The sequence below is a fragment of the Misgurnus anguillicaudatus genome, chromosome 22, assembly GCF_027580225.2.
Source record: "Misgurnus anguillicaudatus chromosome 22, ASM2758022v2, whole genome shotgun sequence".
Taxonomy (NCBI): domain Eukaryota; kingdom Metazoa; phylum Chordata; class Actinopteri; order Cypriniformes; family Cobitidae; genus Misgurnus; species Misgurnus anguillicaudatus.
The window spans coordinates 26,832,726-26,860,643 of record NC_073358.2 but is presented as its reverse complement, the minus strand read 5'-3'; the positions used below and the strand labels follow the sequence as shown (position 1 = coordinate 26,860,643).

The following is a 27,918-nucleotide window of genomic DNA, read 5'->3' as shown; positions in this document are numbered from 1 at the left end:
TATCCGCATAATAATTTGAGTAAATTTTTTGGTGTATGGTTTCCCGGACAGAGTTTATCCTTGTCCCAGACTAACATCCCTTAACATATCTGTGCCATTATTTTGTCCAAAGATGCACACCAGTATAGGTATGGTTGCAAAAACTACTTAAATGTCCTAATATAACTAGTCCTTGATTAATCTAAATCCTGTATTGGACACTTATTAACCTTAAAAAGCTACCATCCCAGTGACAAAAATTTACAACTTTTGTACTTTTTTTATTGGGAGTGTAACAGTGATTAGTTTTATCTTTAACATCAATTATAGGGGCTTAATGCTACCAAGACATTCACAATTTGTCAGTGATTTATAAAGACAAATAAGCATCTCCTCTTTATTATACTTTATAATGCTTTGATGACATGACAATTTTATATCAGCATATGCCAACTACAGTAGTTAGTTTTCATTGGCTGGGGCTTTGCAGATAAACTGAAAAGACCGTGAACAGAGCCCATCGTTTAGCTTTCCAGATGACGCAAGTTCTGCACAGTCCTCACCGCCCAAATTATTCGGTTCTCCTGGTTCCCACTGACTGCAAACACACACACACACGAAATTTAATCACTTAAAAAATATATATAAAATGTCATTCAACATGATGCTTACAAGTTACAAAAACATGCCAAACACTGGTTTCAAAGCAAATACATTTAATATAAGTAATTTTAAGTTACAAGAGCGTACAATAGTAATAAATTGTTTTACTAAGTTACTTTTTCTGGGATTTTAAAGTCTTCATGCATGAAGATCTCAAAATCAATGCAACATGGGCACCATTCTTAACAAAGATTCATCCACAGAGCATTTCTGTATAAGGAAACATACATTTTAAATGTGTTTAATAAAGTTTAAGAGCACTATCCAAAGCTTGATGGTGATGACGTGAATGTCAAGAGAAAGTGGTGTAGTTTGCCTGTAGTAAGGTTAGCTTTTTAATATAATAAACACATTTAGACTTTAAATGGTGGTTTAAGGATAGCGCTTAAGTCCAGTTCAAATGCTTGTTTGAGTTGTCTTAACTAAAAACAGCTTGCAATTACATATCTTAACATACATCAGTGACATTAATGTAATGTTTCTTGAAAGGTTTGTTTGTAAAAACTACTTAAATGTCATAATATAATTAACTTAGCCTAGTCCTGACTTAATTTTAACCCTGTCTGGAAAACCCCAACAATTTATAAACGTTGTGTTCATTTGTTCATTTAGGACAAAGCGTGTGTCATAAACATTTGTTAAACACAGAGCTATTTGTTTGCAATAATCCAAAAGTCTATGGGAAATATGAATGAGCTTTTTGGCGAGGGAACCAATATCCTGCTAACTTTCGGGTTGGCCTACGAAGATACGTCATCCCTGTGGCACATTTGAAAATGTTTTTTTCTCTTTGATCTTCATTAAAACCTAAAGGCATAAAACTTATATGTAGTCGGGGAGCCAAAGTCTCAAAAGCTCAATAAAATGGGTTGAACCTGACCTGGTCTACCATACTTTTTATTTGTGTTTTTTCTGTTAACTTTGACCCCAAGAACCAATAATTGGAGGGTCTGCTCTGCCAGAAATATTGTGAAAAAAAATTGTGGCCATTTTAGTGTACGTTTTTTATCAGAAAATTGTGAAAAATTATTATTTTTCCTCAAATTCTCAGTGGGTTGGGTAAACTGTCAATGAATGCATTCCAGATACACAGAACACATGTGTTGACAACATCCACAAAAAAAATAACTCTTAAAACACATTTCTGTATAATTTTGCATCAATTTAATGCAAAAAAGTAGGCGTTTTTTCACTTTTTTCCAATATTTTCATCTTTACTTCATTGGCAATCAACTATTCCCCCAAGTTATGATATCAGTCAATATATCATTCTTTTCACCAAACAGTATACTCATTACACAGAAAAAAATATAAAAATCCAACCAAAATCAATGGATCTGTGATGATTTCACTAGTTGGCCATCAACAGGCTCAGAACCTTAATAGAATTTTTGGCTACTTTCAAAATTCCGAAAGACATACTGGATAACATGATTGTTAATGTCCACATTATTAAACACCATGGTCTAGGGATCTTTTTAATTTCAACATAACCCTGTTCCCCAATGGAAATGTGTCACACAATAAATATAATACAGCAAAATGACTTTAATTATTTTATTGCCTCAGATGACAACTATTACAACTTTAAAGAGATATTTCACCCATTTGGATTAAGCTTTGTAGCTTTAGAAACCCAGTCATGTTTTTGAATGGTCATGCATCATTTTCAGTTTCCCCTGAGACGGGAGAAATACAGATTTCAGTGTTGCACTTCCTTCTTTCAATTATGTAAAAAGCGTCATTTTGCGTCATTGAAAGAAGGAATTGCTATATCTTTGTCGTGGGTGTAAGACTACCCTCTGTCGTTATTTTTCCAGGGGGGCTATGGGTGGGACGCTACAGACCTATTACCTATATACACTAAAATAAATGATACAGCTGCCATCTTTTTGGAATCTAAGCTAAAAGATGTTGTGGAACCAGGCTTGATGTTTTCCAACAATGGTGGAAGGTTATCAATATGATATGGAAGAGGGTGATTTCGAAAATGGATGCTTGAATCGGATGTTCATGGCTATCTTTATGAGCCACAATACAGGGAAGAGCAGCTGAGGCAGATGGAGGAACAGGAGGTAAAAGATCGAGGTAGAAAACCTGCTTGTAGAAGGTAGAAGACGAGGTAGAAGACCTGCCTGTCGCAGGCGAGGAGCCTGGACTGACTCGAGCTGGGATGGACTGGTTGTGCCTGTGCTCTTGCTGTGCACCTACGGACACAGAAATGGAGTCTGTCTGCTGCAGAGAATTTCAAAGATGCCAGTTTCTTCTGGATGAAATATCTACATCAGATGAGGATATGGACGTTTGTGTGGTGAACCACCCAAGCTTCGCACCGCATATGGACAGCAACGTTCTGGATACATATTTTAGAATACCAAAGGTCAACTGGAAGTGACAGCCAAAGCCTGCAGGGACAAACGGACGTCTGACTATAAAGTAAGTGTTTCTATTTTATTTGGGAGTGGCTTGCAGAGCTGTGGATTGTGGGAGTTGTTGTCTTCCATACAAATGCACCCTAAAGTCACTTTCTGTCTTTTTTCGGTCAAATAGGCACCACATTTGAAATGTATGTTACATTTTGACTACAAATATGACCCACTTTCAATAAGGATTAATTTTTCCATGGGTGAAATGTCCCTTTAATGGAAAAAAATAACATAACTTATTAACTAGATGCAGGTGGGATAATCAGAAGGGTGGAACACTTCAGATACTGCTCTGGGGACAGACCTTCACCCTCACCACCTGAGGACACAGCAAACAAGAATTTGAGGGTTATACAGCAGCGTGATAAAAGATACAACCCCCTCACTCTCTAACACACACACACACACGCAGCCTACTTACATGTCCCTGTCTTCAAGCGCAAGTTCACTCCTTAAACATCCCCGGTGTAGAGACATGCAATGCCACACTTCACATTGGCTCTTGCACAGAAGCATCCTCGGGCATGCATGCTTTTCTTGCAGTGGCAGTATTTGCTGTGTTTGAGTTCAGAAGGTTTTGCCTCTTTCGGCATCATGGTTGCCACCAATTTGCCATTGACAAGTTGTCTCCCAAAATCAGTGGCAGCTGGGTAAGCTGGCTGAACTATGTGTGCCCGCTTACACACAGCCAACTGATGCAGGGATCTGCGAAGGTGTAATTGGAAGGCATCTTCAGTTGGTCGAAGGCAACGCATGTGCTCACAAAGAGATGGGCTTAAAGTGCATCTAGAGTACCACCAAAGTCACTCCTGTCATAGTGACACCATGTATCGCCATGCTGCTGTTATTACCTTTTCCTGAACATCCCGGGTTTCCTCAGATCACTGTACCTGCACAGCGGCAGAATTTCTGTCTGTCTGTCAATGTTGTGTAGGCCCACCTTTTTCCTCTTCTGTACGGATAGCTCACTGTGTCATATCCGGTAAGTATGTAGGTGCTGAGGAGAAGGGATGTAACCTCTGAAGCAGCAGCATTATACTTCCCTGTCAGATCTTCTGTGGTGGCATGAACAGGTAGGAAGATATCCATCGTTTTCACCCACAGCTTCTGCAGCCCATCCATGTGTGTGATGTAGTACATGCACATCATGATCACATCTGTGTCCGTTGCAACAACTACAGCTCGTTCATGATGCAGAATTTGTACGGAGTATGCAATGTGAGAAAACATCCTGGTATCTGCCTCCTCAAGGTCTGGAAGCTCAACCTGACAATCCAATGACAAGGGGACAGTGTGACCAGGATCACAAAAGATTCCACCAAGAATAAGTGTGCATCCTGCAGGAAGGAAAGGAAACAAGGCAGACTACCTGGCTGCAATCAAGACAGCCCTTGGCAGCTCATGGGGGGAAGTGGACAATCTAACGCCATCTGACAAGTGTGTTGTAATGGTACTAGATGCAATGGCATTCATTCAAGGTTACTAACTTTTTGGGAGCAGCACCTTCCATGAACTGCAAGGAAAGAACCCGAGGAAGCTCATTGGAATCCTCCCAGACAAGTGTGACTGCATCCACTTTGTTAGTGATCGATATGATGTCTATCCTGCTGAAAGTCTGAAAGGTGAGGAGAATGGAGGAGTACAAGCCACATGATACTCTCCCTATACCTGTATGGAAAGGCTTCATTCACAATTCACTGAATAAAGCTAACCCGTTGAACTACATGGATGAAGCATGGGCAGCTCAGAACAAGTCACTTCCTGCAGTATGCACACTTATTCTTTGTGGAATCTATTGTGATCCTGGTCGCACTGTCCTCTTGTTATTGGATTGTCAGGTTGAGCTTCCAGAACTTTTCTGTGAGAAACATGAGGAGGCACACACCAGGATGTTTGCTCACATTGCATACTCAGTACAAATTCTGCACCACAAACGGGCTGTAGTGGTTGCAACTGACAAAGATGTGATCATGATGTGCATGTACTACATCACTCACATGGATGGGCTGCAGGAGCTGTGGGTGAAGACGATGGATATCTTCCTACCTTTTCATGCCATCACAGAAGTTCTGACAGGGAAGTATAATGCTGCTGCTTCAGATCTTACATCCCTCAGCACCTACATACTTACCGGATGTGACACAGGAAGCTATCTGAGCTAAAGGCGGGCCTACACAACTGCTATCAAACACCTGACAGACCTTCTGCCACTGTGCAGGTACGGTGATCCTGAGGAAAGCCTGTATGTTCATGAAAAGGTTATAACAACAGCATGGCGATACAAGGTGTCACTCTATGACAGGAGTGACTTTGATAGTACTCTAGATGCACTGCGAGCCCATCTCTTTGTGAGCCACAAAGGAAACAGGCGTTGCCTTCCACTAACTGAAGATGCCCTCCTATTACACCTTCGCCAATCCCTGCATCAGTTGGCTGTGTATAAGCGGGCACACATGGTTCAGCCAACCTACCCAGCTGTTTGTGTGTGTTAGAGAGAGAGAGAGAGGGTGGCATCTTTTATCACGCTGCTGTATAATCCACCCTATCGTTCTTGTTTGCTGTCTCCTCAGGTGGTGAGGGTAAAGGTCTGTCCCCAGAGCAGTATCTGCAGTGTGCCACCCTTCTGATTATCCCACCTCACATGGACCTGAATCTAGTTAATTAAGTTATGCAATTTTTTTCTGTCAAAGGGACATTTCACCCATGGAAACATTAATCTTTATTGAAAGTGGGTCATATTTGTAGTCGAAATGTAACATACATTTCAAATGTGGTGCCTGTTTGACCGAAAAAAGACAGAAAGTGACTTTAGGGTGCATTTGTATGGAAGACAACAACTCCCACAATGCACAGCTTTGCAAGCCACTCCCAAATAAAATAGAAACATTTACTTTATAGTCAGACCTCTGTTTGTCCCTGCAGGCTTTGGCTGTCACTTCCAGTTGACCTTTGGTATTCTAAAATATGTATCCAGAATGCTGCTGTCCATATGCGGTCCGAAACTTGGGTGGTTCACCCAGTGCCGGGTTAAGCCTTTGTGAGGCCCTGGGCTAACGCTGATTTGAGCCCCCCCCCCCCCCCCCCAATATACACTGAAAAAAATAAAGGCTGGATTTACTAAGTGCCCCATTGCGTAATTTTTTTAGTAAAACTTACTAAAAAAAGGGGATGCAAAAACGATGCACTGTCTATATTTTTTAGTAAATCCAGTGTTTTTTACAGCGTATGTGCAACATTAAATGGCTGAAATTATTAAAATAAATTAAACAATATTATCAAATAATTTTACAATATTATCAAATAATTTTACAATCAGAATACAACAAAAAGTGCTTCTTTCTGCTCTTCTTTAAAGAGAATTCTTCAATTAAATCATTGAAATCAAGTTGATGCAAAAGTAGGCTGAAATTATTTAAATAAATTAAACAATATTATCAAGTAATAATTTTACAATCAGAAACAGCCCAGAAAATAACATTTATTAAATGCAACTCACAACTAAAAGTGCTTCTGTCTGTTCTTCTTTAAATATAATTCCTCAATTAAATTATTAAAATCAAGTTGACGCAAAAGTAGTAGAGCCCAGAATTCTCAGCCCGAGTCCGACCCGAGTCCGAACTTTTTAATTCTCCCCATTAGGAATCTGTGTCCGCAGATATAGTTACTGCATCGCGCATGTTTGTGAGCGTATGTTTGTGAGTAGAAGTCTGTGCTGTCTGCTGTCAGGTTTTTATGAGAGAAGCACAAACTTTTTAATAGTCTATTTAATATGTAAAACTTGAATTTGAAATAAAACTTACTGCGGAGAAGTTAATGAGATCTCTATCGTCTCTCTTGCTACGTGACGCGACAATTATTTATTATTTCAAATCCGTTTACAAGATAAATATATATATACATTGTGTTGTTAAACTGATGAAATTATCTTGCTATATACGCTACATTTATTATGAGAAGCCTTTCCTTATTACTGTTACACTGTAGACAGTAATATATGTATACTATATAAAACTCTATGGTCGTGAAAACACATTATCCATTATCTGTTGGTTCATGTTGGTCTAGATTAATTCAGGGTAATCCTTTAATAAAATGTATAATATGTTATCAAATATTTTATTTTTTGTAATATTCACAGCGCACATTCTCTCGGATCGTTTTAAAACATTTTAAATCATTCTGCAAAATTCCGCATAGATTTCGCAAAAGAAATCCGCAGAAATAGCAAAAAATAACTGCTTACACAGCTTGTACAGCTGTACTCTTGCAGCAATTAAAGCAGTTCAGTTTTGTTTTAAATTGCAAAATAGTTATATTTATTTTTACATTTTAGAGCAGTTTTTGTTTGTTAAAGTTTTTATTATAACTAGTGGTTAGCGGGCGGCCAACAGCAAGTTGACGACATGTATGATGAATTGAGCCTCTCAAATCAACACTTCACTTGCCTATAATAACAACTATTTAAAATAAATATTTTCAGCATATCACAATGTTAGTTTAAATGTTTATTATCAACACACACTATTTTTAAAAAGCGAAGGCAGGTTGCTCTGCTGCTCGCAGTTGCAACGGGTGCAGAAATAAAAAAATAAAAAGGGCTATATATACAAAACGAAACGAAATAAACATGAAACAGAATAAACATGCATGTTGCCTTATCTTACAACTTCACTTTTGCATATACATTTTTTTAATGTAAGGACTTACCATAGAAGATGGCTATTCATGTATCCATCCAACAGTTAAACTAAGAAAAAAGTCGATCCATACACAAACAAGAAATAAAGACACAGCCTTCTTACACGAAATTAATACAGGGAGAAGTCTTTAATAGATTATGTCTTGGATGCTGTCTGCCTAGATTATGTACAGTATCCAAGGTTTTAATCTAGTACTCCATTTATAATTTTTCCTGGTGCGCTGAAGGTCCTGCTGTTAAATACGCAACAGCTGCATTGTAAATGTGTGGCTATGCGTAGCGGACTCGTGCGATAGGTTAAACGTCTTCCTATGTTTGTTTTGCAATCATCAATGTTTGTCAAAAGGTTCTTTAATTAAATTGAAAAATATAAAAAGATGGTGAAGCCTAAATAAGCCAGAGGTCCGGCCCGCGTATCTGCTGTGACGTTAAAATTGGCCTGAAACCCGACCCGAAGGGCGTAAACAGGTCGGGCCCCGTCGGGCTAGGGCTGAAATGCAGGGCTCTAAAAAGAAGGCTAAAATTATTTAAACAAATTAAACAATATTATCAAGTAATAATTTTACAATCAGAACAGCACAGAAAATAACATTTATTAAGCAACTAAAAGTGCTTCTTTCTGCTCTTTTTTAAAGAGAATTCCTCGACTAAATAATCAAATTCAAGTTAAATCATATTTTGGCGGATTGTTTTACTTTCATTGTTTCACGAGATTCCCTGCCTATTTAGTCATAATAATTAACGAACTTGGCTTGCTTTTTTTGAAGGCAGCTCGACCTTAGGTCGGGTTCGAGTCCCAAGTTTAAATGAAGGAGGAGATGATGAGGAGAGATGCCAGAAAAATTGCGGCCGGGCGCGGAGGCACATACTCCCGTTTACGGTATGATTTTAATGATGATTGACACAGGACTGTTTAGGTTCCTAAACCTACGTTAAAAGTGTACCCGTTAAAATATTATTACTGCAGTTAAAGAGTTTATTTTGATCATGGTTTGATCTGGATAATTCTGAAATTACTTTTCAGTCATTTGCGATGTTACAAGGTTGAACGTCTTCACGTATACATGATTTGCGAGGTACATTTGCAAATTATTCATAAATAATACCTCTGTATTTTAGAAGTACTGTATACTCAAACTCTAAAAACAGCAATGTGATTGCAAATGCGCTGAGAGAGAGAGAGAGAGAGAGAGAGAGAGAGAGAGAGAGAGAGAGAGAGAGAGAGAGAGAGAGAGAGAGAGAGACCGCGGCCTTGTACAAGAGTGGAAATGATCGATGTTATTTGAAGTCGGCTCTTGAAGGACAAAATATCCCATAAGCTATTACGTAGCTATTATAATTTTTTTTTCAGAATATTCTTGCGACCCAGTGGTTGGGGGTCTCTGCTCTAGGTAGCACTAACGCATAATTACGTCAATCGAAATGTTTTTAAAAACTCAAAATAGAATTGTCTCGGAGGCCCCCTAGTGTTCGGGGCCCTGGGCTGCAGCCCATGTTGCCCATTAGGATAACGCGGCCTTGGGTTCACCACACAAACGTCCATACCCTCATCTGATGTAGAAATTTCATCCAGAAGAAACTGGCATTTTTTAAATTCTCTGCAGCAGACGGACTCCATTTCTGTGTCCGTAGGTGCACAGCAAGAGCACAGGCACAACCAGTCCATCCCAGCTCGAGTCAGTCAAGGCTCCTCCCCTGCTACAGGCAGGTCTTCTACCTCGTCTTCTACCTTCTACAGGCAGGTCTTCTACCTCGATCTTCTACCTCCTGTTTCTCCATCTGCCTCAGCTGCTCTTCCCTGTATTGTGGCTCATAAAGATAGCCATGAACATCCGATTCAAGCATCCATTTTCGAAATCACCCTCTTCCATATCATATTGATAACCTTCCACCATTGTTGAAAAACATCAAGCCTGGCTCCTCAGCATCTGTTAGCTTAGATTCCAAAAAGATGGCAGCTGTATCATTTATTTTAGTGTATTAAGTCCCACCCACTGATCTGTAATAGGTCTGTAGCGTGAGTGGGTCCCATACATAGCCCTCCCTGGAAAAATGAGTGTTTGTAGTCTTAAACCCTATACAAAGATATAGCAATTCCTTCTTTCAATGACGGAAAATGAAGATTTTTACATCATTAAAAGAAGGAAGTGCAACCCTGAAATCTGTATTTCTCCCATCTCAGGGGAAACTGAAAATGATGCATGACCATTCAGAAACATGACTGGGTTTCTAAAGCTACAAAGCTTAATGCAAATGGGTGAAGTATCTTTTTAAAGTTGTAATAGTTGTCATCTGAGGCAATAAAATCATTTTGCTGTATTATATTTATTGTGTGACACATTTCCATTGGGAGAACAGGGTTATGTTGAAATTAAAAAGATCTCTAGACCAGTGGTTCTCAAACTGGGGGGCCGCGAGATGGTGCCAGGGGGGCCCCAGTTTTATGACATTTTATAAAATACATTATTTATCATGAATTCTGTGAAATGAAAATATGGGAAAAAAAAGTGAGAAAACGCCTACTTTTTTGCATTAAATTGATGCAAAATTATGCAGAAATGTGTTTTAAGAGTTATTTTTTCAGTGGATGTTGTCAGCACATATGTTCTGTGTATCAGGAATGCATTTATTGACAGTTTACCCAACCCACTGAAGATTTGAGGAAAAAAATATTTTTTCACAATTTTCTGATAAAAATAAAGGATGCATACACTAAAATGGCCACAAATTTTTTTCGCGATATTTCCGGCAGAGCAGACCCTCCAATTATTGAATCTCGGGGTCAAAGTTAACAGAAAAAACACAAATAAAAAGTATGGCAGACCAGGTCAGGTTCAACCCATGTTTGAGACTTTGGCTCCCCGACTAATATATAGGCAAGTGTATTATTGACCAAACAGGAGTTTGTATAGCATAGCTTCTGGATTTTGTATAACCCTCTGGCCAGTGGGGCTCCTATAATAATATATTAAAAGATATACACTTGCCTCTACCTACATTTGTTTTAACTTAAAGCAGAAATATGGATGAGTTACAAACTTTGTTTTTACAAACCTCTTGTCCATGATATAGGGTGAGCCATCAACCCATCTCCACTGACCAGTCGTCTGATCTGTCAGACCAATCCAGTAGGACTTAGATTTGGATACATTTGTTACAATAAAGTACTGTATGAAGAAAACCACACAGATATTTTATCATCAAATGTGCAATGGGTGTATATGTGTTTGTTAGCTCAAAAATTACTAACCCACTCGCTTGCGTCCTGCCCCAGGATGAGCAGCAGAGCACCCTGTGCACTACAGGAAGATCTTGCTTTTTCCCAATCCAGTCTTGTACTAGAAAATAGATAGCAACTGGACGAATAAAGTTGCCATCCAGGTTTACAGCTCAGAACAGGTTTACCTAAGAGAGAGAGAGAGCGAAACAGAGAAAACCTGATTGCATTGAATGTGTTATGTTTTTGTACATTCAAAAAGTGTGGGGGTGGCTGAAAGCTGTGCAATGGTATTGCTTACGCATGGTCAAATTTGTTATTCTGATTTCCAAATCAGCCTTCAGATCACCAAACATCTCCACAATTCTATCATTTGTATAAAGACATGAAAGTGTTCATTATATTGAAAATCTTTAACTCTCATATAGTGCAGTACTGTAAACACACACTCATGTTCCTTCCAGCTGTTGTACATTTCATTACACTTGAAGATACAAACAATATATGAAGAGTTTGGTTCCAAAACGCAAAACGCTGTCATCTTTTCTCCCTTTTTTCCCAAAATGCAATAAACGCCACTCCCCCTTTTCTACAGAATGCCATAAATCCGCTCCACAGATTACAGCGCACCATTCCTTCCACGCACTGTAAACAAACAATGTCGCCGCGTTGAGTACACGGAATCCTAGTTGTCCTCATCTACTTTGTACTTCGTGATCAACAAACAAACAAAAACAAAATAATACTTTAATAGCATTGATAAACCTGTGATGGTTTTCTGTGACGGGAAAGAAACGTAATCCATCAACATCTAATAATTTACGCAAGAGACACTCGGGAGACGGGTGCTTGTTTGCCCGGGCCGACATCATCAAGTTTCTGTCATGATAACCCCAGGGAATCTTATGAAAAACTTTCCATAATTTTACTCAAAGTCAACGAAAATCGAGCAGGACCAAAACATTTTACAGCTGATCGCTGTGAAAAACGTTAAGCGACGACGTCAACCGCAGCAATGACAGTGTAATATGACAAGTAAGTGTTTTGATTAATGACATTAATGTTTATATTTTTAATTAGTGAGTACAACTAGTCAACTAAATGAAAATAACATGGCAAAGATGAATGCACATTTATATAGGTTATCGATTCAATAGATTTATAGCATTTTGAATAAAAACTTGTCATGGATTTATTGCATTTTGTAGAAAAAATAATCTGTTTTTATAATAAATCTTTGAAAATCAAGTTATGGATTTGAATTTTTTATGTTTTTATAACCTAAAGATGCTATGTGAAAGTTTGTAACAGAAAATAGTGGTTTTCATCTTGTCACTTTCTTGGTATAGAAAACACGTTTTTACCAAAATTTGTCAAAATGGATTTATTGCGTTTTGGAACCAAACTCTTCATATGTTAACATATGCATATTGCATGTTTGATGTTAATTTGCATTAACTTATCAGTCTAGGATCCAAATGTTTGTCCATCAACATAACAATCCTGAATGTTTAAAATATATCTATCACAGTTTAAATTGACATGCAGTTACTGTTAATGCTTTTATATACTGAAATTAGGACTGGTAAGGTGAGCTGTAAAAAGATAAATGATTATACTTCACAATAATTCAGCAATGGAGATTAATTGGTCATGCCAGTGGGCTAATTCATAGTGCTGTGAATGTTAAAGGAACCGTTTTCATGTGTTTTCAAAGCTTTTATGGCTTTTACGGTGCGCAATATAACGTGTTCATGTCAAAAACAAAGTATTTTTCACACAATTTACTTTTCTCTATACCGTTGTTTATACTGTCCTAAAAAATGGGCTGATGTCTTTCTTGTTCTATGAAGTAACGATTTCTGATGTGTAGCTGGTCCAGTGTGTTGTAATTGGACAGCAGCTTAGTGCACGTTGTCCGGTAAGGTTACGCCAGATTGAGAAAGCTGGGGACAAACAAAGTGGATTTGACCCCGGGATGAAAATAACAGTGTCTCGATGGCATGGCGACCAAAATACTCTACTAACGCAACTCTTCATCTTCTCTGTGGAAGCGCAACAATGTCACAGCCTTTTTGGTGTATTCCTGTAGGCAGAGGTTAACCAAAAATTCAGAAAATTTTGTCATATACCCGGAAAGTAAAGGGCTCTGTATTCCTTGAAAAGCGAATTCAATTACACAAAATATTTCGGTAGGCATTGAACTTTGAGCTTCATAATTTTGCAGGTATTATTTATGCTCTAACAGCAATTACCAACTAAACGTTGAAAAATTGGATCACGAAAAATGGCACATTTAAAATAAAGGTTTAATGTTTTACCAATAAAGAATCAACAGAAAATGAAATCTCACTTGTATCTTGTTGGTTAGATGTGAGAAGAGCAACAGATGATGTCAGATTAGCCACTGTATTCTCTAATTCAGTTAATTTACTGAATTGCTTTTCAACTATGAAGAGCAATAGAAACATATAAGATTAATTGGTTATGCCAGTGGGTTATTTAGAGTACTGTGGACATCCTACTTTAAATAATAACTCATATAATGCAATAACTTTAATCAATAACAAAAGCAATAGAAACAGAAACTCACTTGTATCTTGTTGGTTATAAGTGAGAAGAGCAACCGAGGATGTCAGATTGGCCACTGTATTCTCTAATTCAGTCAATTTACTGAATTGCTGTTTAACTAAGAAGAACCACACAATCAGTTTAAAATATAAAAATGTAATGTATCTTTAAAAAATTATGCTGATTAAAGTAAGATATGACTTTTTGTTTGTACTGAAGAAATAAGTTGACGTTTTTTTGAACATTTATACACTTTAAAACCTTAAAGGACACAGAGACTGTGATCAATAGGACCATAAAGAGCATGCCACACACCAGGGGAATCCAAAACAGTTTTAACAACAAGCAACCTGTAGAGGAGGATAAGGAAAAAAAAGTGTTGTCTTCTTATCATGTCATTAGTATTTTTTATCTATTAGACAGCATACATTGATAGATATCTCTGCTATAGATCAATCATAGATTAAGGGAGACATTTCCTCCTAAAAGAATAAAATAATGGTTAAAAATAAAAAAAGAAATAAGCTTGCATGAAAATAATACTGACATGATTGCAAAACACTTGCAGTACCCAATTTTCTAAAACTTTAAAATAATTGGCAAAACGTAGATCTAATATTTGATTTATTAAAATAGTTTATACTGTAAGTCTTATACCCAGATTATACTGTACATAAAAACAACTGTAAAGTTTTTATAGTTTGCTTAAATGTAAAAAAGGTAAAACCAAGTCTAATGCAAGTTGATGTACCTTTCTGTGATGGTGTCGACCTCACATCTTCATTCAGTTTGAAGTAAATATTGTTCTGTGAGCCGCTACTGGTGTCCGGGATGCTCTTAAACTCTGCCATCTGTAAGGCCAGACAAACTGAGGAGAGTTGATTATTGAGACAAAAAGACAAAATCCTATACAGAAGACAAAAAGAGGAAGTCATTAAGGAAGCATGACTGGCCAATGAAATTCTTAAAAGACAGAAGTTAAAGAGGTGATTTTTTTCATGTACAAATAGCTGTTTCGTGGCTTTCAAGTTGTCTGTTTTTACATAAGTGCATTGATCCCACTTCTTTAGATTGATATTAACAGTGAAATTGAATGCGCAAATATAAAAGTAGTTTTGATGGGAGAATCACAAAATATCCTGCAACTCTTCAACAATGGACATTATTGTGTGATTTTATGATTCTGGAAGATTATAGATCATTTTAAAAACACAGTATACATTCACAGTCCACTTTAAATCAACAAATTATCAAAAAATATGTTTTATTGTTATATCATCCCACTCTGCTAGTCATTGAAGCTATGCGAATATCTGATAAAGCCATCTCATTTGTTTCTTTGTAGATTCTCCACTGCTATATCTCTGTGATAACTTAAACTGGAATCAATATGAAAGCTAAATTTTCCAGCAGCAACATTGACAGACAAACATTTTCAAAACCCTTTAAAACTAGAAGTCTTTCTAATGGATTACATTTTAATTCTAACCAAACAGCTGTCATATGAACATGTTTCAAGAATGAAATGGCAAAACAACAGACTTATTCTGTAATTTGTGCCCTCAAAAAGGAAGCAGAACTGTTTATTATGCATTTCTTGAAAACAGGAATAAAACACAATTTATTATGAAATGAAAAGTTAGATTTTTCATGGTGGATCTAATGGTGATTGTGATGTGTCTGCCTGTTCGTTGTGTTTGTATGTAACTCTTATTCAGTAGTTCTGTTTTGTTTCTCCTTTATGATTATTTAAACCTGTGTCTCTGTAGAGAACATAGTGCTTAGTAAGAGCATGTAAGTCATTTGGGACAAAACAAGTCACTGATTTTTTTGTGAATGAGATAGTAGCTACACAGTCAGGCAGATAAATAAGCAGTTAGATTTAAGACATACGATTGAATTACTTTATCATAAGAAATTAATTCTTCTTGGTTAAGTAATATCACACAAGCACTTACGTACCTGAAACATTAGAGCATGGTGCTATATGCCAAGGTAATTTTGGGTTTATTTCCAAAAGCAACTAACATTACATGCATGATTGTTTACCATGTAAGAAATAAGTATTTTATAGGCATACATACATATTAGACCTCTTGAAACATTTTGCTTATGCCTATGGGATATGCCTATAGCCTGTATATCCTGTGAAGTTAAAAATGTAGGAACTGAATTCCTGATAAGAGGGAACAAAGTACATTAAGTGAAAAAAAAACAGGAAACATCTGATATTTGGCCTTAAGATAATATACTGTACGTGGCATATAGTGAACCTGCAGGAGTAGCAGAGAACATATTTGTATGTTTTCTGCTGACTGAAAGGACAGATCACATGCTTTTGGTCACAATAGGTCCTTCTCTGTGTGTCCAGTTTACAACTAAGGCCTTTATTATTCCGATTGTCTATTCACACTAAGTGCAAATAGTGTCCCTTGTTGGCAAAAGCTATTTCTGCCCACCAATGTCTGGCTGGACCAGTAAAGTTAAAACAGACGCATGAAAATGCAAAATCTTGGTGCAGGTAGAAGTGCAGCTTGTTAAACTGGCCTTTGACACAACATCACTGGTTCATATCTGCCGAGCACACTCTTCTCCCTTTTCCTATCACATATCACATCAAAAAGAGATTTATTTTCAATAAAAATGAAGAACATGTTCGAAAAGTGAAAATAAAGTGCATAGCAGGTGTTTATTAAGAATAAACGTATTGGTAACACTTTACCTTAGAGGGAGGATCAAACAACTGTTTGTATACTATACTGACCTAAACGCCATGGCAGGAACGTTGAAAGAGAGAGAGAGTCAATCTCAAAGATGATTGGCCGAGAAGACATAATGTGAGAAGAGATGGAGTTTAGTGACTAGAAGTGAAACAGCTACCGCCGATTTCTCGCCAAATAAGCACTGTTTTCATCCTAATTCAGGGCCGTGTTTTCATCTCGCAAGATTTAGGCCATAGCTGTATCCCTTCTTGCCAAAACCAACGTAGGATCCGCAGCTAGATCAATGAGTAAAGAAGCCTTATGATTGCAACGACCAATTTAAGTGTTACAAAATGTGGAAATAATCATAATTTTTTTTATTATTGATCATACATCGTACAGAGGTCAAAATTATGGTACAAATATGATAATTATCATATGCCTGGCAACCCTGGGAGGAGCTGAAGATGGAGCCGCCAAATTGGACATCTGGGCTGAGTTTTTTAAGCGTTGAACACAAGAGCAACTATGGCAGCTGAGAAGACCATTCTTTGTGTTGTTGAAAACTTTTCGGAGCCTGATGAAATCGTTTAATACATGTTTAATGTTACAATCATTGCCCTTGCGGCCATAATAAAAGACAACACATTTGTAAACGATTTTACCTGGACCCACTGTGCTCTTTAATATTTTGTGGTTCCAAACAAGAGAAAATGTGTCAAACCTGTTGCAAACCTATGCACACTGTTTCCAAGAAACATGTCGTTCAAGAGGGTTTGAGATACAGTACGTTTTCTGTTTTTGGTGGGAGTGCCAGAACAGCAGTCCAATCAGCAGCAACATGAAAATAAACCACGCGGTACTAAAGAGATAGCACGTACAATGGGTCCAAGTTGAAATGTTCTCTTTCATTCTGGACGGCAAGGACTGTAATATTGAGCATATTTTACAGTATTTATAATGATCTTATCAGGCCCGAGAAACATTTCAAAAAGAACACAAAGAATGAACTTCTCAGCTGCCGTAGTTGCAACTCCTATGTCATTAGAACAGGGTATTCAACACCCCTGCTGATAAAACCAGCATACCAGCATACTGTATGTTGTGTTTTGGTGCTGGTATGCTGGTTACCGCCAGCTAAACTAGCATAGACCAGCATAATTCCCATGCTGGTCCATGCTGGTTTAATGCTGTTTTTTTTCAGCAGGGACATCACTGTTTCTGTTTAAAAAAACGCTGTGCAACGTTTTGTGGGCTGAACGCAGCCCAGAACCCCGTGTAGCTTTTCTCAAAACGCTCGCACGGTACTTTAATACCATACATCACAGTCACTTGCCTTCAGCATCAGCTTAAGTCTAACAAAAATTCTAACCAGCATGCACTGTTTCAAGTCACCCGCCCATCGGTGTGCTAAGCCGCATGAAGTCGAAACCACCTATTGTTTCATTACATCATAAGTTTAAAAAAACCGATGGTTTACCACTAGGGGGAGTTGATCACACAAAGTGAACATTGACCAGTGTCTAATGAGGTTAGGTTAGAGCCCTAGTTCTGCCCTAGTTCTAAGAGAGTTCTGACAAAAGACTTTCATCAAGTTCATCACATTCAGTCTTTTCTGCTGCAACTAGGGGTGACAGTAACTCCCGGGAACTTTTTCCATAATCCATAATGTGAAAACGGTTCCATTGGAGTGATTGGAGTTGACGCAACTCTTTTCCAAAATGACTCTGGATTAGGTGAACTCAGATCAAATTTATTATGCAAGTTCATATAACATTCATCCTTCTGACTAAAAACACTACGATTTATATATACAGATTTAATGATAACTATGTGCATAATTAAAAGGGGAGTTAGAGTGTTAATACTTTTGCCCTAAATAAAACTAAAACACATAATACACTTTATTTCACTCAATGGCTTGATTAAGTTGGATAAAACAGTTTAAAAAAATATCCTATTATTTTGTAAAAAGTGTAAAATGTTTGGACTCAGATCTTGTTGCTTTTACAACGTTTCACCAGCAGGTGGCGCCATATGTAGGTGTTTCGAGCGCTTCGAAACAGTGAATCATATTTCGAAGGAATTGGTTTAATTTTTTTCCCCATAACTAATCTGAACCACTATATATGTACTCAATGGATAACAAGGTAACAAGACATGGGAAACAACCAAACGAGGAACAGTGCAGTGGAAGAAAGAACTACAAACATGGACAAAAAAAGAAACAGGAACTCAACTCAACAACAGGAACAAAATACAAACTCAAAGTCCATGTAAACTTCAAAATAAAACACTGGACCAGGGAAAAACAGGACAGGACTGTAACAACTATATTGTTTATTTTTTTACTGGTTTTACAGACAAAAGTTGGCTAGACTTGCACTGAAAGATCTTAAAATAAGCCAGTGTCATTGATTTGTCTCAAGACACACCAGTAACGTCTTTGTCAAAGGCATGCTTATTAAATGCCTTAATTTAACTAAGGCCTGGTCCTGGTTTAGCTAAGCCTTATCTGTGAAACCAGGTATTTGTGTCTTAACCAGACCCCATGTCATACTAAAGAGATATGCTATCAACTAGATGCAAAAAGCCCACATACTCTGAAACTTCTGCCAGATCTCCTGTTCAGAAGCCCTAGACCACCACAGTTCTTGCAAATACATTTTTGAAGACAACGACTTTCCTAACAGCATTTACAAGGTCATTCAGTGTTTTTTCATAGGCAAGCAGTCCCTACGTGAACTTTGTGGATAATGAATAAACTAGACATTTAAAAGTGAATAATTAAAAGTAAATAATTAAAGATTAAATGATCATTTGATTGAAATGAAACCTAATACTTTAATAAGCATATTTCTGTTTAGATTGGTATGATGTAATGCCTACAATATTTTATTTTTGTAATTATTATTTTTTAATTAAGAGCTCTGCAGAATTCTTTAAGCTAACATAAAAATCTTTAACACAGGAGTATTCAATTAAAGTTAAGAGGTCTAGTCTCTATAACTTGTACAGTGGATGTCTGGACAACACTTTTTTAAATAAATTAACAAAGTAATAATTATTTTAGCAATTGAACCTACTTGGATATACATGATAAAATCAGGTAAACTATAAGAACAGTAGGCTATGTACTTTATGACACAAAGACGTCCTTGACAAAAGATAGGCCTGATTCATTTGGCTTACTGTAATTTTATTACATTACTTTTTGTTTGCCATGTCATAGCTTAAGTCAAAGTGCTAGAAGTTGAGCAACAGAAATAAAACAAAATGAAAGTGAAACATTTTACTCCAGAGCCACAGTGAAGAGCAGGAACGGTAAGTAGAAGCAATGTACTTTACAACCTAAAGAAAAATTTATTAAATATGAATATTTGTGTGTGTTAACGATAGAGTCTGTGATGTGCCCGCAGGCCGGCCCGCCAAAGCACAATCTATCGTCTCAATCGTAATATTTATTTATTGCATATTTTTATATAAGCTTGACTTCTTTTATGTGTTAACATTTTAAACAATGATAAAACTTTTTAAAAATATTTCTGATTTTGATAAGGTTATATAAAATTGTCTAAATCTTTGATGTCTCGTGTTTTAGGTGTAGTAAAGATGATCGCTGTTAAAAACTTGATACTAAAGTGAAAGTGAAACTAAAGGTGCGAAAACGGGAGTGTAAAACGTTTACCTAGTTAATGATGCAATAGAGTCCGTTGACATTTAATAAAACAGGAATCAGATACATGCGTGATTTCAACGCTGGGAAAATACATAAAGCAAAGCACTATTTGGTGAAATGTAATGCATGCCTGCATGATGCATATAATATGCTTGTTGTTAATCTAAATAAAAAGTGTCCCTTGCTGGCAAACGCTGCTTACAATTAGTTTCGTCCATCAATGCCTGGTTGCGCCACTAAAATGAAAAGAAACTCCTCAAAACTCAACAACTCAAATGACGCACTCAGTAGTGAGTGAATAGGGCTCAAAGATCTGTATTTTGATTTGATGTCCCTGGTTCGAATCCTCCTTGTGCCGACCTTACTCTTCTCCCATTTCCTATATCAGATCGTAAAAGCATTTATTTTCAATAAAAATGAAGTAAATGTTTGAAACGTGGAAATAAAGCAGAGTGTTTATTAAGAATAAAAGTATTTATTGCGTATGTCTTTGGAAAAAGGAAAAATACTAAGTAAGACAAGCATTTTTGTCCAGTGTACAAGGCTGAATATACAGTTTGTCAAGTATGAAGGTTAGATTAGAGGCTGTAGTAAAGAACTGTATATGGAGTAACTGGTGCAAGAGAAAATATGAAAACTAAAATATCCTCTAAGTCAGTGAAATAATAGAGGGGTAAGAAACATGAAGCAAAACTGATTAGTAAATAAATTTACATAATTAATCTGTGTTACTCTGTGTTTACCAATAAACAATGTTGCAAAAATTACTCTTAGAAACCCACGGCATGATTTAGCTTAGCCCCTGATGATTTTAAATCACCCCTGGCCTGTTGACCTTTGTTGTAATTGTTTTCTCTTTTTTTCTCCTCTTCTGAAACTTTACACCTTTTCAAATCTGATACTGTATATGTTACGTAGGTATATTGTAATTTTCTGTTGGATATTTTACCTCATGAATGTTACTTCTGATGACTTTTACTTTTCTGTGCTCATCCAGCTGCAGAAAGTCAATTGGTTTACCACTGCAACAAACATGATGTCTTGGGCTCAATCTGTAGTCAGAAGATTTTGGGTAAGAAACTCTGAATTCAAAACTGTGTGTACCACAAACGAGAGTGTACCAGATAAGTCACAACCATATGCATACAATGCCAATATAAGGTAAATTATCTCTGATATAACATGTTTAATATAATATTAATAATTTTTTATTAAAAGTTACATTTAAATGTTGACTGTCAGTTTATTAGCATTATCATTATTGTGGTGGAAATATAACATTGTTACAACCGGGCAGAGGATTTCCACTATATGTGACGCTGCAGACCGTGCCTGTGAAAACAGCAAAAGTTTTGTTTTGTTTTTTTACGTTTTCTATATAAATCATCCTATAATGTAGAGAACATTCTGTGAAAATAAAATCTTGATATTTTTGATCGTGTAAGATTATGAAATCAGTGAAATTAATAACTGAAATCAAACTCTAATGCTTGTTATCTCAGAATTTGAGTTTTGAGACTTTGTGTTCAGAAGAATGGTCACATATCAATGCCAGGTACTTAAAGACCTTAAATGTAGTTACGGCAGCATTAGTTGCCAACTTTTTGCCTAAATACATACATTGATTTTTATCCATGAATATATGACCAAAAATGCTTGTTGTCCCAAAGTGTCCCAAACTGTTCTGCTATCCCCTTACATTTTTTTCAAAAGTTATTATCAGTTTTGCAACAAACATACTGTACATTTGAGCTAGTAACTTTGTAATGTAAGAAAGGTTATGATGATACAGTGAAAGAAGATCTAGAATAGAGGAGTGGATTGAGGTACAACCAATAAATGTGAATATTTGTCTCAGTTAAAGGCTGCAGACTTATTTACATTATAGTAGTACATTTTTAAAAACATCCTGGATGCTAGAAAAGTAAAATAAACCCTAACAGTTGTCATTACTGGCATTAGCGGCCATGATGCCACAATTGCTGTTACAGCAGTACTTAGCCCAAATTGTAAAAACAAAGTGGAAGTCATTCCCACAACATGGGAGTCAATAGTTAAGTCTGAAGAGATCATCACAACACTCGGGCTTATGACATTTTTCTATCACCACACTCAGAAAAAAATATAAAAGCTGTCATGGTACACTTCAAAAAGTTCAATTTAGGTATACTTACATTTGGCATCAATATGTACCTTTGAGTTAGGCCTACTAATACGCACTCTTTAGGTTCAAAAATAAACATTTTGATAGGGTACTGAGCCAGTGACAGCTTTTGTACCTTTTAGATCACTGATAACATATTAAATTAACATTTGTTCAGAATCTTTCTTGTAGAAATGTTATTAATAATTTATAAATTTGATCCATGAGCACAAGCAATCATGTTAAATATTGCAGACTTATTCACATTAGAAAATGTAAAGACCCTACTGGATGCTAACAATTGAAAATAAAACAAATACTTACAGTTGTCATTACTGGTTTTAGCAGCCAATGTGTTTCCCTACTTAAATACATACATTGATTTTTATCCATGAATATATGACCAAAAATGCTTGTTGTCTCAAAGTGTCCTAAACTGTTCTGCTATCCCCTTAGATTTGTTCAAGGGTTATTATCTGTTTTGCAACAAACATGTTTGGCTTCAAGGTGCAATACAAATAAGACGTGTATATATTTATTATAAGTTTAGATATATTAACTGTGTTCTGTTCTCTCCTTAAATTTAATTGCAGCAAATGATAAACTGGTTATGGTTAATCTTGGGTGATGCACAAGACAACGTGTCGTGGCTATGTCAAAAAATTGTTAAAATAGTACAGGTAAGAAACTCTCACTACAAAAATATTTTTAAAATGTACTTTAGTTCTTAAAGGAAAGCTTGTAAGTGTCATCCATTCATTCATTTTATTCATCATCCATTTATGTCTTTGAGATAGTAATTATGTAAGAAAGGTTATGATGATGAAAGAAGAACTATAATGGAGTGGATTGAGGTACAACAATTAGGTTTGAATATTTGCCTCATGTTAAAAAGATTGCAGACTTATTCACAGTAGAAAATGTTAAGAATCCACTGGATTCCTCATTTTATGTCATTGAACTAGTAACTTTGTAATGTGAGAAATGTTTTGATGATACAGTGAAAGAAGAACTAGAATAGAGGAGTGTATTGAGGTACAACAAATAAGTTTGAATATTTGTCCCAGTTAAAGACTGCAGACTTATTCACACTAAAAAGTACATTTTTAAGACCCTCAGAGATTAAAATAAATCATAGTCATTACTGCCATTAGCAGCCATGACGCCTGTTGAACACAATTACTGTTACAGCAGTACTTAGACCCCCCCCCAAAAAAAATGGAAGTCATTCCCACAACATGTGAGTCAAGTTAAGTCTGAAGAAATCACCACTACACTCAGGCTTATGGCATTTTTCTATCACCACACTTAGAAAAATATATAAAAGCTGTCACGGTACCTTTTAAAAAGTTAAATTTAGGTAGAGATACTGTATGTATATGTATGGCATCAATATGTAGGCCTACTTATACGCACTCTTTAGGTTAAAAAATAAACATATTGATACTGAGCCAGTGACAGCTTTTGTACCTTTTTAGATCACTGCTAACATATTAAATTAATATTTGTTCAGAATCTTTCTTGCAGAAATTATAATTTATAAATTTAATCCATATTGTTTCAAATGAAACTGTTGCACAGAGAAACAAATTTAACTATACAAATGAATTTGTTTGTGATACAGACTTGTGCCTGGTATCTTTTCATCTGGATCAACAAACCAAAAAGTAAGTAGAAATGATAGACAAACATGACTGTGTGTGTGTTTGTCAATGTGGCTGCTAATAATAGAGTCTTTTAGTCTGATAGACAAGAGCATTAAAATTAAACAGAAGGTACTAATGTCATTACAGTTATTATTTTCATTTTAACAGTTTTCTGACAAAAAATAGTTTTTATTCATATTCCTTATAATCACAACAAAGAACCTTTCTGATTCTGAGATTAAAAACTAATACATTATATTTTTTACATTGAAGAAAACAACTACTACATAATTCAGTCTGGGAACTCATGCAATGCACACACAAGGATTTTAAAAAATCTCCATGAACATGTACCTGGTATGACAGCGGTGAATAAAGTGGAGAAGTGCGATGTGATTCTGGTTTTCTGCCCTATTGTTTCACGGGCAGGAACTGACATTCAAGCAGCACTGGACCAACTTAATAACTGTTCAGGTAACTTCAAACTTAATAAAAAAGTTGGTGTAAATATAAACTATAAGTACACATAACATTACCACATTTTTGACAACCTCATTATATCTTTAAACAGAATCCAAACCAGCTGTTTTTATGATGCTCCATCACACATTTGACAGAGAGAAAGTTTTACCAGACAGCAGCAGATTTATAACCAGAGGAAACACACTCACTGTGAACTGTCTCTTTAATGAAGATGAGGGCTTACTGGCATGTGACATGAATGATGTGGAACTGGACAAAATTATTCAGAATTTAAAACCTCAGGTGTCATTTTCTATCTTTAATTAAATTTGAATGTAAAGATTATGCAAACACAACTTATACAGTAAAATAATTACAGTAATTGAGTATAACAATCCCTTTAAGAGGAAGCAGAAATCATGAGCAAAGTCTAACATGTCTAATATAATTTTAGACATCAGCCTTTATTGACTGTTTGTGAGGATGATGTTTAAACACATTCTCAAGCATAGTCTCTGTCTCATGCTGTTTTTGTTTATTTTTCCACCAAAAATTTGTCTTACTGGAGGCATAAAAATGCGTAAAGACCAAGATGCAATGTAGTAAAGTGACTGAAGTAACATAAGAAAATAAACGTAAACATTGATTGAGTTGGCATCTCGCTATGCTAGCAATTAATTGTGATCACTCTCTCACTTTGAACTATGAAAGTCTTAAAGGGGACATTACACAAGACTTTTTTAAGATGTAAAATAAATTCTTGGTGTTCCCATAATACGTATGTGAAGTTCTAGCTCAAAATGCCATATAGATAATTTATTATAGCATGTTTAAATTGCCACTTTGTATGTGTGAGCAGAAATGTGACGCTTTTGGGTGTGCCTCTTTAAATGCAAGCTGATCTCTCCCCAAATGGCAGTGCATATTTGATTTTGAGACTTTAGCCTGGTGTTCAGAGGCAGTGTCACATATTTATTATCAATTCCATATACTTAAAGACCTTAGATGTAATTACGATGGCATTAGTAGCCAGCTTTTGTCTACTTAAATACATACATTGATTTTTATACATGAAAATATGACCAAAAATGCCTGTTGTCCCAAAGTGTCCCAAACTGTTCTGCTATCCCCTTAGATTTGTTCAAGGGTTATTATCAGTTTTGCAACAAACATGCTGTTTTGGTTCAAGGTGCAATACAGATAAGGAGTGTATATGAAGAGTTTCGTTGCAAAACGAGATAAATCCATTTTTTAAGATTTTTGTCAAAAATGTTTATTATTACAGTATGTTATCATGTTATTATTTTGTTTTATGGTGCTACTTAGCTGTATTTTTTAAGTTATGAAGGTTTGAATCAATACAAACCAACTGCAGTTGCATTGAAATTAATTGGAATGCACAACCAAAAAACGAGATTTCTGAACAATTTAAAAAACGGTGGTTATCTCGTTCATACGAAACTCTTCATATATTTATTTTAAGTTTAGATGTATTAACTGTGTTCTTTTCTGTCTTTAGATTCAATGCCAGCAAAGGATAAACTGTTTATGGTTCATCATCAGTATTGCACGAGGCATCGTGTTGTGGCCATATCAAAAAATAGTTTGTATAATAAAAAAAGTACAGGTAAGAAGCTCTCACTACAAAAATAGTGTTAAAATTTACTTTAGTTCATAAAAGAAAGCTTATTGTAAGTGTCATCCATTCATTCATTTTATTCATCATCCATTTATGTCATTGAGCTAGTAACTTTGTAATGTAAAAAAGGTTATGATGATACAGTGAAAGAAGATCTAGAATAGAGGAGTGGATTGAGGTACAACAAATAAATGTGAATATTTGTCTCAGCTTTTGTACGTTTTTAGATCACTAATAACATATTCAATTAATATTTGTTCAGAATCTTTTTAGTAGAAATGTTATTACTAATTTATAAATTTGATCCATATTGTTTCAAATGAAACTGTTGCACAGAGGAACAAAATTAACTTTACAAATGAATTTGTTTGTGATACAGACTTTGACCTGGTACCTTTTCAATGGGATCAACAAAGCAGAAAGTAAGTAGAAATGATAAAGTTTATATACAAACGTGGCTGCGTGTGTTTGTCAATGTGGCTGCTAATAATAGAGTCTTTTAGTCTGATAGAAAAGAGCAGTAAAATTAAACAGAAGGTACTAGAGTCATTGCAGTTCTTATTTTCATTTTAACAGTGTTCTGACAAAAGTCCAGGTTTTTTTACAACAAAGAACCTTTCTAATTCTGAGATTAAAAACTAATACATGATATTTTTTACATTGAAGAAAACAAGTACTACATAATTCAGTCTGGGAACTCATGCAATGCACACACAAGGATTTTAAAAAATCTCCATGAACATGTACCTGGTATGACAGAGGTGAATAAAGTGGATGAGTGCGATGTGATTTTGGTTTTCTGCCCTATTGTTTCACGGGCAGGAACTGACATTCAAGCAGCACTGGATCAACTTAATAACTGTTCAGGTAACTTCAAACTTAATAAAAAAGTTGGTGTAAATATAAACTATGAGTACACATAACATTACCACATTTGTGACAACCTCATTATATCTTTAAACAGAATCCAAACCAGCTGTTTTTATGTTGCTCCATCACACATTTGACCAAGAGAAAGTTTTACCAGACAGCAGCAGTTTTATAACCAGAGGAAACACACTCACTGTAAACTTTCTGTTCCACGAAGACATGGGGTTACTTAAATGTGATAGGAATGATGAGGCACAGGCCAAAATTATTCGCCATTTCGAACATCAGGTACAGTATTGTCTGATTTATTTAGACATTATTACACAGCTAATACAACCCTTTCTCTGCAGGAATGAATAGTAATATTACTTTTATTCAATGGTTAACAGTCAATCATGATATGTTTCCTGAATGGCATTAGCCTACTATATCAGTCATAACCTGTTCAGTCTCTTCGCTTTCTTTCATCAGAACACAGGACGGTATAGAAAGAGAATTGCGGATAAAGATAGCAATGTTTAAAAACAGGAAATGAAAAACCAAAGGCCGGTGAGTATGATATTTCAGAAATGAGATTATATCAATAAACTCATGGGTATGAGATTAACATATTACATTTTTATTATTTCTCACAGATCTGTAAAAATGGCTATGAGATCGGACTTAAACAAATGCAGAGAATCTTTAACTATTGATTTCTGAAATTATCAATTCAACTTGCATTGCCATGTATGATGTATACAATATGTGTATTGTGGTTATGCTCCAAGGACATGTGGCACATAATTTATAAAGAGACTTTGTGCTACATTGCCAACATAGCATACTGTACATCAAAACTGTGATATAACTACATACAATCAAAACTTAAATGTGACTACTATTATTTATGGATGTGTATAAAATAATTATATAAGCATATTGTGAATCTTTGCTGTGAATGTGTTGATCTCTTTGTGTTAATCAACCCTTGTGATTGTTAATATTTTCCATATGCCATTGCATTGGCCATTGTTGTGGATGACTACACAGAATGCACGTTCAACCACAGAAAATGGAATTGTATACCTAATTGTTATTACATGTTACGTTAGGCTAAACATAAATTAATTAAAAATAAATTACAAATAAAAAGTGTCCGTTCCATTTCATCAACAATAAACATCTTATTCATTCAAAGAACCTAAACGCATAAATGGCTTTTTGAAAGTTATGATAATGT

General features: G+C 35.8%; 2 protein-coding genes across 5 annotated transcripts in view; one reads left to right on the top strand and one right to left on the bottom strand.

Annotated features, from left to right (window-relative positions):
* Positions 1-362: 362 nt before the first annotated feature.
* asgr1b (asialoglycoprotein receptor 1b) lies at positions 363-14,529 on the bottom strand. Of its 2 annotated transcripts, XM_073860822.1 has the most exons (8): positions 14,307-14,475; positions 13,822-13,905; positions 13,578-13,673; positions 13,344-13,433; positions 11,286-11,363; positions 11,018-11,172; positions 10,822-10,934; positions 363-577 (listed from the first exon to the last, which is right to left on the bottom strand). In XM_073860822.1, the coding sequence occupies exons 1-8, from the start codon at positions 14,404-14,406 to the stop codon at positions 442-444; spliced, it is 852 nt and encodes a 283-aa protein (XP_073716923.1). In that variant the 5' UTR covers positions 14,407-14,475; the 3' UTR covers positions 363-441. The 2 variants fall into 2 exon arrangements, with proteins under 2 accessions (XP_073716923.1, XP_073716924.1); XM_073860823.1 differs by lacking the exon at positions 13,822-13,905 and having other exon boundaries at positions 14,307-14,529.
* Positions 14,530-19,448: 4,919 nt separating this feature from the next.
* LOC129440481 (uncharacterized) overlaps positions 19,449-27,918 on the top strand; it is an 80,538-nt gene continuing 72,068 nt past the window's right edge. For 2 of the 3 annotated variants that reach the window (XM_073861212.1, XM_073861213.1), the window contains exons 1-9: positions 19,449-19,581; positions 20,934-21,008; positions 22,673-22,759; positions 23,704-23,746; positions 23,999-24,199; positions 24,297-24,490; positions 25,719-25,814; positions 26,206-26,248; positions 26,493-26,693. In XM_073861212.1, the coding sequence (XP_073717313.1) occupies positions 20,970-21,008; positions 22,673-22,759; positions 23,704-23,746; positions 23,999-24,199; positions 24,297-24,490; positions 25,719-25,814; positions 26,206-26,248; positions 26,493-26,693 (904 nt within the window). In that variant the 5' untranslated portion in view covers positions 19,449-19,581; positions 20,934-20,969. Of the gene's footprint in view, positions 19,582-20,933; positions 21,009-22,672; positions 22,760-23,703; positions 23,747-23,998; positions 24,200-24,296; positions 24,491-25,718; positions 25,815-26,205; positions 26,249-26,492; positions 26,694-26,790; positions 26,985-27,167; positions 27,246-27,331; positions 27,817-27,918 lie in introns of those variants that run through there. The other variant, XM_073861214.1, reaches the window with a different exon arrangement.